The following is a 16,381-nucleotide window of genomic DNA, read 5'->3' as shown; positions in this document are numbered from 1 at the left end:
CACCTATCCATTGCCTCAATCCATTTCTGTGTCTGCACAATACCCCAAAATGTAAGCCAGTCAACGTTCAATCTAATCAAGGTTAGTATGCTGGGGAAAGGCAGTGGATGAGTTGGGAAATTATGTAGACAAGGATGTTCCTGAAAGCTGCCTCACTCCAAATCTCATTGCACAGAACAACAGAGCTATTCTTGAGAAGGATACTGAAGCTTGTCCAGGGCAGACTGATCAATGATCCCCACAGTGTTGTAGACCAGGGTGCTGCTCAGCAACACGGCCAAAGCGAAGATCCAGGTATCATTTTCATCACTACCCTAAAGGAGGACAAAAATAAGTTATCATCTGTTTCTGACTTCTGCTGAGGATATCTATGTGTATCAGAAGGTAACTTCTTACAAGAATAAAATACCATTCATTCACCAGCCAAGAATACTTTAACTACAGTTGCAGGGTGCTGGGAGTTGTAGTTTAGGAAAATTTGAGGCCGTGTATTGTGGGAGTTTCAAATCACAGTTGGGGAGGGGTGCATACAAGCAAGTCTGGTTTCTCACATTTATTTGCCTTGTCAAAAGACTCTGGGACTCTACAACTATGAAAATTTTTTATTTTTATTTATTTATTTATTAGATTTTTATACCGCCCTTCTCCCGAAGGACTCAGGGCAGTTTACAGCCAAGATAAAAAACAATAACAATGTACAATTAAAACAAAAATTAAAATTAAAAAACTTATTATATAATTGGCCGAGATTTAAAACATTTAAAACCTAAAAACCCTTAAAATTCATCTAAAAAATTTAAAATTTAAGCCAGCCCCGCGCTAGTAAATAAATACGTCTTCAGCTCACGGCGAAAGGTCTGAAGGTCAGGCAATTGGCGCAAGCCAGGGGGAAGTTCGTTCCAGAGCATAGGAGCTCCAACAGAGAAGTCCCTGCCCCTGGGGGCCACCAGCCGACATTGCTTGGCGAACGGCACCCTGAGAAGGCCCTCTCTGTGTGGTGTTTCTAGCCTAATCTTTATTGCCCTGCTTACAGAAACTGCCTCTCTGGCTAATCCTTATTACATTGTAAGAGCTAAGGCGAAGCGCTCATCAACGTGAGTGACGTTGAGTTGGCCACGCCCACACGGTCACATGACCACCAAGCCACGCCTACCCAGCTGGTCATTAGGGCAGAGAACCAGTTGTTAAATTATTTGAATCCCACCACTGACTACCTGTAAACAGATATCCCATCGGTGTGGTATTTTATACAAAGAAATACAGAAATACAAACTCACCTTTTCCACATCACCTAACCCCTCAGTATCCAGCAGGACAAGGGTTTGGTTAGGCCTGTCCGGATGGGGAATGCACCACATCCAAATTCCTTTTGTTTTAGCTTCCACTGTGGAACCCAAAGGGAAACCTACAAATGGAAAAAAATGCAGTGGTGGGATTCTGCCGGTTCTAGGCGGTTCGGCTGAACCGTTTGTTAAATTGGTGGCTCACCCCACCCCTTGCCCCGCCCCTCCCCACCACTACTTACTGGCCTCCGAGCACACCAGGGGTGGTTCGGACCAGATCCGGGAATCTGGTCGTGATCATGGCGGGTGGTTCGGAGAACCGGTAGCGATGGCGACACGAGGCTCCGCCCACCCGCCCGGTTGTGTTTTTTAAGTAATGTGTTTTTATTGTTTTACTACTGGTTCTCTGAACTGGAAGTTAAAAATGCTTTAAAACAGGGGTCTCCAAGCTTAGCAATTTTTATTTATTTATTTGATTTTTATACCGCCCTTCTCCCGAAGGACTCAGGGCGGTTTACAGCCAGAATAAAACAACATAGACAAAAATTAAAACATTTTTAAAAATCTGATTCTAATTTGGCCAAAATGAGTTAAAACTATAATAAAACCCTAATAAAACCCCCACATTAAAATTATGTTAGGCCAGGCCCGCACGGCGAAATAAAAAGGTTTTTATTTTAAGATTTTAATTTTAATTTTAAAACTTGTGGACTTCAACTCCCAGAGTTCCGCAGCCAGCAAAGCTTTTCACCTTGTGGATCATCTCAGTCCTTCTCACCTGAGTTTTTGCCAGCCAGCTTGTTCATCAGGTAGGACTTCCCCGTGCGATACAGTCCCACAATGGACACCACCACCACCGGAGTCTGGATTTCCGAGAGCATCTGGAGGGCCTCTGGAGAAGCATGGAGCCGATTTCTCCTGTTCTCAATCAGGCACACGGGAGCCTCCATCAGCGCTGTGGAAAAAGATGTCGCTGCAGACAGGATGTGGCAGCTACAGGAACTTTCTTCCCAAAGGAGAACTATAAAAGACCCTTCCTTCCCCCAAGTTCACGACCTCACGGTGACATCGCCCATCCCAGGTCAGTGAACACATGGGCTTTGTCATCCCCCAACAGATCCCTTCCCGCCCAGATTTCCAGAAGCCACTCAGCTGAAAGGCAGTGGGTCTTCAGGGCCAAGCCAGACCCTGGTAGCAGATCCGGTCCAAAGGGAGTGATGGATCTCCAAGTCCCTGAGCTGAGACTTAGATCACCATCCCCGCAACTTCTCTGGAGCCCCGCACTGCCTCTGATTCCTGCCCACTCGAGTCTTATATGGCCCCCAACGGACTCTCTGGCCAGCCTTTCACTCCCTCCCATCCCAGTTTCCAGAGGGCATTTGTACCAGGGGTGGTATTCATCTAACCTTCGCTACCGGTTTGCAAATGTGAGCACACAGGCCACCTCCTTGCGTGCACAGGGCCTTCTGTGCATGCACAGAGCGTCAAAAATGTGGACGTTATTACATTCGAGTGGGTGGGCAGAGCCACTCACAGCCGCCATTACCGGTTCTCCCGAACCAGATAGAACCGGCTAAACACCACCATTGGTCTGTACTTCCCAGATCCCCTGTAACTGCTTGGCCAGAGCCAGCAAAGGGGACCCATCCAGCCACTTCCAAAGATCCCATGTCCAGAAAGCTCCTGCTGCTGAGGCGAAGAACCAAAGCCCAGAGGGGAAGTTGAAGAGTTGAGGGAAGAAAGAAATCAATGGATCGCTCGTCAACTCTCTTTGCAGCCCTCTGTGATCCTTTTCTTCCCACACTCGTGTCAGGGCTTTTATAAACTGGCAGTAGCCGAAATTGAAAGTGAGGCTGGTTAGTCAGATTCCAGGAAAGCAACCAATTTCTTGGCAGGCAGCTCAAGGCATAAAACAAAGAGCAAACTCCACGGCCTCAATGTCAATCATATATTTATTCATTATAAATATAATATCCCCCACCCAGCCCCCAAGAAATGAACCTCTACATGTTGGTGACCCCTTAATCTGGAGGCGTCCCAGCTCTGCTAAAAGCAACAACTTGATTCAGAGTTATTGGCAAAAAAATATAAATCTCTTGTGGGGAGCTGCAGCTTGATTATTACCGGAGAATGTTGTTTCTTATCTATATTCTAAATGATTCTTGGCAAGCAAATATGGAACCCATAGTAATAGGCGCCTGGGGTGCAAACCTAGGGTAAAAATGTACTTAATTGTCCTAAAACTGGCTAATGTGTGCATGTTGTGCACGCCCACAGGCAGCGAGTGTGCGCCCACATAGAATAGAATAGAATAGAATAGAATAGAATAGAATAGAATAGAATAGAATAGAATAGAATAGAATAGAATAGAATTTTATTGGCCAAGTGTGATTGGACACACAAGGAATTTGTCTTGGTGCATATGCTCTCAGTGTATATAAAAGAAAAGATACATTCATCAAGGTACAACATCACACACACCTGCACTGTCATCTGCACATGTGCAGAGGGTCAAAACCAGGACGTGATGATGTTCCGTTTGGGGGGGGTGGAGCCTCCCACCGGCAGTGCTACTGGCTCTCCAAACTACAGCAGCCGGCCCTACCAACTCTTGTGAGCCAGATAGAGCTGGCTGCATTTCACCCCTGCAAACCCAAAACAACTGGAGCACCGCTTGAACACCATCAGCATTGACAAATTCCCCATCAGTCAATTGCAAATGGCAGTTTTACTCAGACCAGCTGGGACAATACTTTCCACAAACATCTATATCTGCCTATCTCTGATCCTTGAGGAATTGATAGGTGGCAAAAGTGCCAAATCCTTTCAAGGATAAATCTGAAAAATGTTGGAACTGTCATCAGTCACCTGGATCATACTACCACATGTGGTGGACATGCGTGGAAGCTAAAAGATACTGGACTAGAATAAACACATGGTTGGAAAAAATGATTAAAAATGATTAAAAAACATATAGATTTTAAGCCAGAAGTTTTTCTACTTGGGATCATACCAGAAATATATAGTAGAGAAGTGAGATATTTGATGGTGAACATTATAACAGCAGCTAGGATTGTGTTTTGCTAAAAACTGGAAAAGCAAGAAAATACCTTTGCAAAATGATTTTATTAGGAAAATAATGGAATGTGCAGAAATGTGTAAATTGACATTTGAAATAAGAGAACAGGAAGAAAAGCAATATTATAAGATATGGGATATATTTTATCAATGGCTAGAAGGAAAGTTGTATTAGTAAAGATTAAAGAAAGAATATTATTAATTGAAACATTAAATTGAATGGTTTAGAATGATAGAATGAATGATGTTACCAGATAAAATATATAGTAGTGGATATGCATATAGAATGAGAGAAATAAAGGCTATAACCATTGGTTAATTAAAAGACTAGATACTAGAATAGAATTTTATTGGCCAAGTGTGATTGGGCACACAAGGAATTTGTCTTGGTGCATATGCTCTCAGTGTACATAAAAGAAAAGATACGTTCATCAAGGTACAACATTTACAACACAATTGATGGTCAATATATCAATATAAATCATAAGGATTGCCAGCAACAAGTTATAGTCATACAGTCATAAGTGGAAAGAGATTGGTGATGGGAACGATGAGAAGATCAATAGTAGTGCAGATTTAGTAAATAGTTTGACAGTGTTGATGGAATTATTTGTTTAGCAAAGTGATGGCCTTCGGGAAAAAACTGTTCTTGTGTCTAGTTGTTCTGGTGTGCAGTGCTCTGTAGCGTCGTTTTGAGGGTAGGAGTTGAAACAGTTTATGTCCAGGATGCGAGGGATCTGCAAATATTTTCACGGCCCTCTTCTTGATTCGTGCAGTATACAGGTCCTCAATGGAAGGCAGGTTGGTAGCAATTATTTTTTCTGCAGTTCTAATTATCCTCTGAAGTCTGTGTTTTTCTTGTTGGCTTGCAGAACCGAACCAGACAGTTATAGATGTGCAAATGACAGACTCAATAATTCCTCTGTAGAATTGGATCAGCAGCTCCTTGGGCAGTTGGAGCTTACTGAGTTGGCGCAGAAAGAACATTCTTTGTTGTTCTTTTTTAATGATGTTTTTGATGTTAGCTGTCCATTTGAGATCTTGCGATATAATAGAACCTAGAAATTTGAAGGTTTCTACTGTTGATACTGTGTTGTCAAGTATTGTGAGAGGTGGAAGTATGGAAGGGTTTCTCCTAAAATCTACCACCATTTCTACGGTTTTGAGTGTGTTCAGTTCCAGATTGTTTTGGTTGCACCACAAGGCTAGTCGTTTGACCTCTCGTCTATATGCGGATTCGTCATTGTCTCGAATGAGACCAATCACTGTTGTGTCATCTGCGAACTTCAGTAGCTTAACAGATGGATCATTGGAGATGCAGTCATTGGTATACAGAGAGAAGAGAAGTGGGGAGAGCACACAGCCTTGGGGGCCCCCTGTAACTTTAGATAAATTAAGGATATTAAGTTGAAGGTGCACAAGAGATATGTAACCACACCACCGACACACAGTAATTGGATTGAAAATGTTTCTATGTTTATGTGTTTTGTCTTAAAGGAAAAAAATGAAAACTTTTTATAAAAAAAAGAAAAATTCCAAACCCAGTGTAAACATGCCATATAAAGAGCAGTGGCCAAAACTAAAAGTGAAGCTGGTTAGTCACTTAGATTCCGGGAAAGTGACCAATTTCTTGGCAGGACAATCAAGTCATAAAAAAAGCTCAAACTCCACTCCCTCAATGTCAATCATATATTTGTTCATTATAAATATAATATCCCACCCCCAGCCTCCAAGAAATGAACCTCTACATGTTGGTGACCCTCTAATCTGGAGGCTTCCCAGCTCTGCTAAAAGGAACAACTTGATTCAGAGTTATTGTCAAAAAATATAAATCTATTTTATTTATTTATTATTTATAAATTTATAAATATAAATCTCTTGTGGGAAGCTGCAGCTTGATTATTACCGGAGAATGTTGTTTCTTATCTATATTCTAAATGATTCTTGGCAACTGTGAGAAATACAATAACGGTAAATCCCATAAAAAGGTAACGGCAACCATGAACAAGTGTAAAGCAGGTTTATTTCAAAAAGATATATATCAAAAAGTTTTTGCAAAAGAGTTCTCCGCAAGGGAGAATATGGTTTAAATCAGGGGTCTCCAACCTTGGCAACTTTAAGACTTGTGGACTTCAACTCCCAGAGTTCTCTCTTTTGAGAGCAAAGCTGGCTGAGGAACTCTGGGAGTTGAAGTCCACAAGTCTTAAAGTTGCCAAGGTTGGAGATCCCTGGTTTAAATACATTTTTGAACAATCAATGGGGCAATAACACCGCCCCCACCCATCATTATTTTTCACATATTACATAACATTTTTGCTTATTCAGCTGTGTCTTCTTCCTCTGGAAAGTCCCCCGAATTCCATACTTTCCCTTATGTCATTTACAAGAACAATGCTTTTGTGTAAATCAGTGTGTCCTGATTAAAGGATACAAAAATATTTGTCCAGTATATTTCCACCGAACAGATATTACATAAACTGCCACTCATAAATGATTTACATTGCTAATCATAGTACAGGTTATTCAAGGTTATAGGGGTACAATATGGCGTTACTTTGGCTATGTTCTTTACAGGAATAATTCCACTTCTCACAGCAACACAACCTAAGCTGATTTGTGAGTTTATTGCAAATATCTGGGACTTTGTCCTAATTATCTTATTTTGCTCTTTCAGCTCACTTTTACTTTCTCATTTCTTTTGGAAAAAGAAAAAAAAGACTCCTGAAAAGTTATACGACTATCAAAGCAGGGACATCTTTAAAAAAAAAAAATCCACACAGAAGCATGAAAAAAGGATGGCTTGTTTTGACAAATAACTGAATCATTTGAAGTGGGCATTTTCCTTCTACCCTGTTCGTAATGGAGAATGTAAAAAACTAAGGAAACCAACTTATGCGGTTATATTGTATATACCAAGGCAGTTTGATAGGCACATATTTTTATCCTTATCTACAATGCTTCCCCAAAAATAAGACATCCCCTGATAATAAGACCAATCGGGCTTTTGAGTGCATGTGCTAAAATAAGACCCCCTAAAAATAAGCCCTCCCCGAAAATATTTAAACACATGCACAGCCATTTCCTCTGGTTAGGGTTAGGGAGACAGAGCTGGAAATCAAGTAAGATGGCAAGAGGAACCCTGTCTTGCTTCACGTGCCCCAAAATAATAAGACCTCCCTGAAAATAAGGCAAACTTTAGCAACAGGTTTGTTGGTTGTGAACTCTGCACCATTCTTTTTTTTCCAGCCCCTGAAATCTCCACTTTTTCAGTCTCTGAAACCTTTATTTTTTATTTATTTTATTTATTTGTCACAACAGTATATATAGACATAGGCATGAAATAACTATACGATATATAAGCATATATTTAAGCATAAGTATGTAATAATTATATGAAATTGGATATAATCAAAGGGAACATTAGGACAGGAACGGTAGGCACGCTGGTGCTCTTGTGCACGCCCCCTTACAGACCTCTTAGGAATGGGGTGAGATCAATAGTAGATAGTTTTTGGTTAAAGCTTTGGGGATTTTGGGAAGAAACCACAGAGTCTGGTAGTGTATTTCAAGTATTAACAACTCTGTTACTGAAGTCATATTTTCTGCAATCAAGATTGGAGCGGTTCACATTAAGCTTAAATCTATTGTGTGCTCGTGTATTGTTGTGAATGAAGCTGAAGTAGTCTTCAACAGGAAGTACGTTGTAACAGATGATTCTATGAGTTAAGCTCAGGTCATGTCGAAGGCAGCAGAGTTCTAAATTTCCTAAACCCAGGATTTCAAGTCTGGTGGCATAAGGTATTTTGTTGTAATCAGAGGAGTGGAGAACTCTTCTTGTAAAATATTTCTGGACACGCTCAATTGTATTAATGTGCGAAATAAGGTGTGGGTTCCAGACAGGTGAGCTGTATTCAAGAATTGGTCTAACAAATGTTTTATATGCTCTGGTTAGTAGTGTAGTGTTTCTGGAGAAGAAGCTATGCAAGATTAAGTTTACAACTCTTAAAGCCTTTTTTGTGATGTAGTTGCAGTGGACCTTCCTTTAAGAGGCTGGACGGGGCTACACTCTGTGTATAAGACGCACTCAAATTTTCACTCTCTTTTAGGGGGACAAAATGTTGCATATTTCATTCATGGATTTCAGCCCACCAACTTTTGATAACAGCAGCAATACTATGCATGGATTTCAAGTGAACCCTGCTTGTTCCTCATATTGTCGTGGATCTGCCCCGGAACCCCTTTCTGGAAACGCAGAAGAAATCATGGAGCTGCACGATGGCCCAGATTGGGGCTCGGAGGGTGCTCATCTGACAGAGCATCCTCAGCCGGATTGATTGATCGAATGAGTGACAGGCTGAGACCAAACGAGGCAAGCCGCAGCTGCAGCAAGTTGCCCAGGAGATTCCAGGCGAGGAGCAGGAGCAGCTGCCAGCTGTTAAGAGATGAAGAGGAGGCGAAGTCCACACACACCCTGATCCAAGGACATGCAAGGCAGAGAAGAGGCCAGACTACTAGCGAAGAGGCAACCTCGCCCTTTGTGAGGGGCTGCACTGGGATTTCTTACTGAAGGGAACATATATACTGAAATACTAGAATTAGGAATGTAAGGGAAGAGATATACCTGCATGATGTAAATATATGCTGATCCAGTTCTACAGAGGAATTATTGAGTCTGTCATTTGCACCTCTATAACTGTCTGGTTCGGTTCTGCAACCCAACAAGAAAAACACAGACTTCAGAGGGTAATTAGAACTGCAGAAAAAATAATTGCTACCAACCTGCCTTCCACTGAGGACCTGTATACTGCACGAATCAAGAAGAGGGCCGTGAAAATATTTGCAGATCCCTCGCATCCTGGACATAAACTGTTTCAACTCCTACCCTCAAAACGACGCTATAGAGCACTGCACACCAGAACAACTAGACACAAGAACAGTTTTTTCCCGAAGGCCATCACTCTGCTAAGCAAATAATTCCATCAACACTGTCAAACTATTTACTAAATCTGCACTACTATTGATCTTCTCATCGTTCCCATCACCAATCTCTTTCCACTTATGACTGTATGACTATAACTTGTTGCTGGCAATCCTTATGATTTATATTGATATATTGACCATCAATTGTGTTGTAAATGTTGTACTGATGAACGTATCTTTTCTTTTATGTACACTGAGAGCATATGCACCAAGACAAATTTCTTGTGTGTCCAATCACACTTGGCCAATAAAAATAAAAATAAAAATTCTATGTTTCCTGTGGCACTGACATAGGACAAACATGCCACACTGATATATGTATTGTGCCTTTGAAGCTGTAAGACAGACATGCTGCGTCCTGGAGTGTTGAGGTCACATTGAGTAAATTCCTGAATTGTTATTGAGACCAGTGTCTGGCAATTGTCAGGATACATCCCATCATTTGATCAGAGCCCATCATATGATCTCTCCCCACCCCACTCTGGCTGAGAACGTGTATGTCATCCTCCAGGGGACCAAATGGCTAATTTAGAAGACAAAGGAGGAAAAGATAACACTACAGAAAGATGTTAGATTACATTCACTGACCTTTACTATGGGAATATACAAACCAGATTCCAGAATACGCAGATGCCAGAGTTGAGGATTTATGACCTTTTGGGTATAAGAGGACATTGCTTTCTCTCATGAATTTGTAGCTCCTTCCTTGCATGTATGTATGTGTTTGGAACTATCCATTTGAACCTGATCAGGATTAAATGCTATTTTACTCAAGCCTCTCTTTAAGTGTCTTGATTGGCAGTTATGAGCTTAGACATATTAATAAGTGAACCTTACACACTTACTAAGAATAATCCCACCCTGAGAACTTGAGCTTTGCTGGGCAATGTGCTCCGTTTTGTGCCATGTGTGTTTGTGCTTGCATCCTGATCTGTTTGCCGGGTGGACTGTTTCCTTGAACTTCATATATGCCATTGGACTAATTGTACTGAAGGGATATATAATAATAATAATAATAATAATAATAATAATAATAATAATAATAATAATAATAATAATAATAATAATAATAATAATAATTATTATTATTATTATTATTATTATTATTATTATTATTATTATTATTATTATTATTTAATTTGTATACCGCCCTTCTCCCGAAGGACTATAATAATAATAATAATAATAGAACAGATAGAATTAGTGGGACGTAATAGTAGAGTCAGTAGAATTGGTTTGACTTGCTGTTTTGCTTCTGTAGGAACTGCATTGCTAAGAATTAGAACTGCCTCTGCCATTTGTTTCTACCAGTGGTCTCACTTCTGTGTTATGTTTTTCTCTATCACTCCGTAAAGCAAGAACTTCCTTCATGCGGTTTGGTTGCAATGCCAAAACACTAAACGTAGTTATCCAATGGGATACGCACAAGTTAAAAACAGAATTAAGAACAAGGTGAAAAGGCATGGCTTAAAAGCAAAAGTAAAAAAAAAGAAGAAGAACTTCGAACCTGAAGAAGGTTTTTGGAGTTCTGGTTTATGAAATTTCTGCAGTGCCAGTGGGCTCATCAGGCAAGACAACAACACTTGTTACTAAAAAAAATACGTAAAAATTTGTATCAGTGCAATTCTGGCAGTTGAAATCCACATATCTTAAAGTTACCAAGGTTGAGATGCACTGAACTACCGGTATATTGTAAAGGAAAGCAAAGAGAGTTATGCAATGGGATTTTAAGTGATTGGCCTAGATGTCATATATATGAAACCCTCCCAAACATGTCTTAATATATCAAGATTAAAACAGCAGGAGCTTAATATAAAATTTGAACTCAATTTGTGACACCCAAACGCCTACAAAGCCTTGAAATGCTAAATCACAAATTTCTTAAAGTAATTTCCCTAAAGTCTGCAAATGATTTTGCACGCTATGAATTTAAATTTACAGAACATATCTAAAGTAACTCTAGTAAGAATGCAGCCTGGTCATTTTTTAGGATGGAAAAGCACTTGATCAGGCTTTTGAGGTTATATTCTTGATGAGATTTTTGAACTTGTCTACAACCGGTTCCACAACCTCATCATGAATTATTGCTAATTTTTCACGGATCGCAGTTCTCAGGTTGTCCAAAGCTGAAGAAATCCAACTCGGTTTTTCCATTTCTTCTTTTTTCTTTCTCAGCTCCTCGATCTTCTCGTTCAGTTGACTGGCTTCCTTTTCGAAACCCTCTTCCAATAAAGCTTTTTGTTCCTGCAGATAGAGCAAACATCAACATTATTAAACCGAAAGCAAAATAACGTAATTAATGTTGCAGACCATGTTCAAGAATGTACACAATAAAGAAAGACGGTTCAAGATCTATTTGCCCAATTCCTGTCCAACACTAATTGTGTAAAGAGGAAAAGTAGGAAATAATCTCATATAAACTACACCCCGTTGGATCCCTGCAGTTCAGCTCAGTTACTCTCTGTGTCCTGCAATGATCAATTCATGTGGCTTCTGGACCAGTTAGCACATAAAGTGGCATAGGAAATGGGAATTTTAGGCTGTCTGTGTCAGAAACCTTCATTCCCCAAATCATAGAAGATGCTTTGCACTTTAAGAGGGGAGGGGGAAATCCTCTTTTTAATTCTTCTTCTGTCATTGCTAACAGATTGCAGCCAAAGCTGACATCATAAATCAGTACAATACAGTACAGTATAGTCTTGTGCTTTCTTCTTTATTACTGTGACAAAATAAGAAAGAGATACCTGAGGATCCAATCTGGGTCGGTCACCGGGACCAGAGGTTTTATCTACCGAGCTTTCAGACTCATTCTGGAGCCCATCTTCAGGGAACTTCTCTCTAGCTAGAACTAGAGAAGTTCTGCGGGCTTCCCTTTCCCCATTGACTTTACTTGTTGGAAGCCAGCAGTGAAGGTTGCAAATGGTGAACTTCTCTCTAGCTAGAACTTCTCCCTTTCGGACTCTTGCTGGAGTCCATCTTGTCTCTAGAACTGGAGAAGTTCTAGCTAGAGAGAAGTTCTCTGAAGATGGGCTCCAGCACAAGTCTGAAAGCTTGGAAGACAAAAAATCTTTTGTCTTGGAAGACAAGATTGGATCCTGCAGCATTATCCTGGGACACATACATTCGCCTTCATTTCGTGGAAGAAATACTTATGGTTTGCTTGTCCTAAATCTGAACTGCTTTTCAGTTTTGGAAGTCTGTAGATTTGTTAACAACCACAACCACAGCAAGGCCTTGCTGAGATTATAGCGTTACCCTGAGTTTGCTTTCGATCATCTTCTCATACTCTTCCAGCATCTGTCGCTTTCTTCACCATCTTCTCCTTTAGCTTCTGAAGGTTCATGTCCCGACTCAGTCTGTGGTCCTCCAACTTCTGTTTCAACATTTCTTTATCCCGCTTCTGAACCTCCTTGTCTAACTCTTTGGCTTTGGCCTTCATCTTTTCATCTAAACCATGAAAACAAAACAGAAAATAAACACACAGGTGCAGGTGATGCGGAAGGTGGTATGTAAATAATGCAATAAATAAGTAAATTTGGCAGACAGGCAATCCTGGCTTAATGATGGCAACTGGGGTCAGAATTTCCATCACTAAGCCATTCAGTCATAAAGTACGATGCAGGTCGTCCTCGACTTACGACCCCAATTGAGCCCAACATTTCTGCTACTAAGAGAGACATTCGATAAGTAAATTTTGCCCCATTTTACGACTGTTCTTGCCATATGTGTTAAGTGAGTCACTGCAGTTGTTAAGTTAGTGACACGGTTCTCAAGTGAATCTGGCTTCCCCGTTGACTTTGCTTGTCAGAAGGTTGCAAGAGGGAATCACGAGACCCTCCCCCCCCGGCCCCCTGGACACGGAAACTGTCATAAGTATGAATCGGTTGCCAAGCGCCTGAATTTTGATCACGTGACCATGGGGATGCTGCAAAAGTCATAAATTTAAAAAACAATTATGTCACTTTTTCCGTGCTGTTATAACTTTGAACGGTGACTCAACCCAATTCAACCGTCCTGATCTGAAGGAGATGGAGAACAGCCTCATCCATCAGCTTCTTGTTGCACCCTAGGAGAGCGTGGGCACCGTAAGAAACCGTAGGGGGCTGGAGAAACTCTAGAGAAAGGCCTCTGTGTACCGTATCCCGAACCCAAGCATCAGTGGTGGAGGACTCCCATCGGGAATAGAAACGGGCCAAGCGGCCTCCGATGGGGAGGTTGACGGGAATACTATTTATTGCGGTTGGATTGTCTTCCCCGCCCTCCCCGTAAAGACCTACGGCTGAAGAATTTTGACCCCGATCTGACCTGGTTACTTCCATTGTAACCCCCTCTTGCGGAGGAAAAAGTTGCCTACCTGTACACATTTCTAAACCTCACCATAGCGAAGGTGTTTGAAACTCGGACAAGAGAACGCTATAAGCTGCTCTAGGGGAATTACAAGAATATTGCTCAAAGAGACACAAAAAGAATTAAATTAAATCTGTGGTCTCTTCCCAAAATCCCCAAAGCTTCAACCAAAAACTGTCTACTATCGACCTCACCCCATTCCTGAGAGGTCTGTAAGGGGCGTGCATAAGAGCACAAGCGTGCCTACCGTTCCTGTCCTATTGTTTCCTTTCGTTATATCCAATTAATATAGTTAGTACATATTCATACTTATATATATGCTCATATATTGTATAGTTATTTCATGCTTATGCTTATATATACTGTTGTGACAAAATAAAAATTAAATTTTTTTTTAAAAAAATTACATGAACATTTCAGGAAAGAGAATTATTTCCCCTCGAATCCTTTTTTCAAAAAAATAATTTTTAAAACATAGGTGTGATATGCTTGGATCAGCTCCTTCATGAGGTCCTGTGGGCTCTCCTGTTCAGCATTTTGCAATCCGTTTTTTGGGATACGCGATTCAAATAATTTAACAACCGGTTCTCTGCCCTAATGACTGGGTGGGTGGGCGTGGCCATGGTGGGCGTGGCCAGGGGTGTGACAGGCAGCACTCGGCTACCTGCACACCCCCTGGGAACAAAAACGGGCCACGTGGCAGTTAAGAAGTTAATCCAGCGACTATACAGTTAAATCTTCCCTGCGTGCTGGGGAAAATTCATCCTGTTTTCCATTGCAGCCTGTTTAAAGCCTGTTGTGGGATCTAAATTGAGACCTCAACCTTCTGCTCCCCCAAAGCCGATTGTGGTGCAGGGTGAGACTCGTTATGAGGTGAAGAAGATTTTGGACTCCAGATTGCAGAGGGGACATTTGCAATATTTGGTTCATTGGAAAGGATCCCCCTTGTCTGAAGCCACGTGGATAAGAGTTGGGATGTTCAGGAAGACACCTTAGTTAGGCAGTTTCATGATACATTCCCTGATAAGCCTAAGGGTCCTCGGAAGAGAGGGGGAGAGGTGGTTGATGTGCTAATTGCGTTAACCCCTGACTTCAGTCTTGTTCCAGGATTTGTTCCTTTCCTGAGGGGGAGAAGCCTGTCAGTTTTGGAAGGCAATTTTCTTTTTGCTTCTTAACTGCCACATATTTTAGCTGGGGAAGTTGGGAGGGGGTTGTTGTTGGAGCGGCAGAAAGTTAGTCATAACAACATTTCGTATTCAAGGACTTTTGCCTGCATCTGATGTAGACTGCCTGAAGATTGTATCCAGTTGAGTGTGAAGAGTTGATTGGAGAATGCAATGAACTTGTGGGTGTGGGGCAGGGCTGTGAACTGTCAACTGGGTGTGGAAAACCTGGAAGCTTTCAGTTTCGGGTTTTCCCAGCTGTGCCAATATGACATCTCTAATAAGTTGGAACTTTGAGGAATCTCAAGCCTCAGAGCTTTATTTCGTTGGGGGTGTTCCTTGGAACCCTGACACCACAGAGGGGGGGGATGCACTGCTCCCCCCATGCCCCGTTTTGAGCTTAGGAGGCCTCCCTGCACTTACTGGGGAGCCAAAATGGGGCACATGGGGACTCCTGGAAGGGGTGGGGAGGGGCGGAGCCAGCCAGCAATTTAGCTACCGGTTTGCCCAAAGCAGCCTGAACCGGCTGAATCCCACCATTACAAATGAATACAGTTACAAATATTGTATAATTCTGCAGAAAAAAGGAAACCTTTCTCTCTTTCATTATCAAGTGTTCAAATAGAGAGAAAAGCCTTTTCCCGGCGAGCGATGGGTTTAAGGAATAAACACGTCTTTTCCCACCTTCAAAGCACAGCCAACATCCCAGCATCCTCCATCCGACAGCTTGTTCGCACTTTTTACCTGCCATTTCCTTCTCTTTCATTTGAAGGGTTACGTCACATTGAAGGATGGTTTTGCTGATGCCTTCCTTGCTCCGGTGGAATCCTTTCAGGATCCTCCATGCCTGGTTGAAAGAAAAGAAAGCATGGCCTGGAGCGATTCAGACACGCCAGCGACGAGAAGGCAGCTTTGTCAAAGCAAGACACTGAAAGAGCTCCCTGGAGGATGACACCACGGATGTGAGGCGGGTGACAAAGTGAACTCTCACACTGAATGGGGGTGTTGTGCCTCGCTCGCCCCCCTCTCCGCAGCCGGGCCCCTCTCATCTCCTGTTATCTCAGCCAGAGACAGATAATAAAGACGAACGGCCTCCAGCCCCCAGTCCTGGCACCATGCCCGGACAAACTGAGCAAATAAACCCCTCCTCCATAGCTGAGAGACTGGGACTGGCTCAAGAACATCCAACTGGTTTCATCCCTAAAGTGGGATTAGAACTCAGGGTCTCTAAATTGTGTTTACTTTTTGGCATAAAAAAAAAAGAAGTTTAAAGTTTTTGCAAGTGATTCTCTACTTCCAATCACTCTGATTTCATCTAAGGTGGGTGGCCAAGGAAAGGAAGGGGAAAAAATTACAGAGGAAGGGAAAAATTGAAGCATATATTTATTTACAGCTCTTCTCCACTACTGTCTTATGTTGTTGTTTTCCACCTACTTGGAATCAGCAGAGAATGACACTTGATGTCCCCACTAAGGATCCTTCTCCTGCTCTTATCGCCTCTCATCCCAGTCACTTGCAGTCCCCTAATTT

At 41.8% G+C, this 16,381-nt stretch overlaps 1 protein-coding gene and 1 pseudogene across 1 annotated transcript in view; both read right to left on the bottom strand.

Moving 5' to 3' along the window:
- The window catches only part of LOC131204161 (guanylate-binding protein 1-like), a 59,076-nt gene that overhangs the window by 15,873 nt on the left and 26,822 nt on the right, over positions 1-16,381 (bottom strand). The window contains exons 2-4 of the mRNA XM_058195062.1: positions 2,062-2,238; positions 1,278-1,405; positions 205-314 (exon numbers count right to left, since the gene is read on the bottom strand). Of these exons, the coding sequence (XP_058051045.1) occupies positions 205-314; positions 1,278-1,405; positions 2,062-2,233 (410 nt within the window). The 5' untranslated portion in view covers positions 2,234-2,238. The remainder of the gene's footprint in view (positions 1-204; positions 315-1,277; positions 1,406-2,061; positions 2,239-16,381) is intronic.
- Positions 10,549-16,381, bottom strand: part of LOC131204152 (guanylate-binding protein 2-like) — a 32,686-nt pseudogene continuing 26,853 nt past the window's right edge.

Source organism: Ahaetulla prasina, chromosome 10 (genome assembly GCF_028640845.1).
Source record: "Ahaetulla prasina isolate Xishuangbanna chromosome 10, ASM2864084v1, whole genome shotgun sequence".
Classification (NCBI taxonomy): Eukaryota; Metazoa; Chordata; class Lepidosauria; order Squamata; family Colubridae; genus Ahaetulla; species Ahaetulla prasina.
This window is presented reverse-complemented; position numbering and strand designations above follow the sequence as displayed.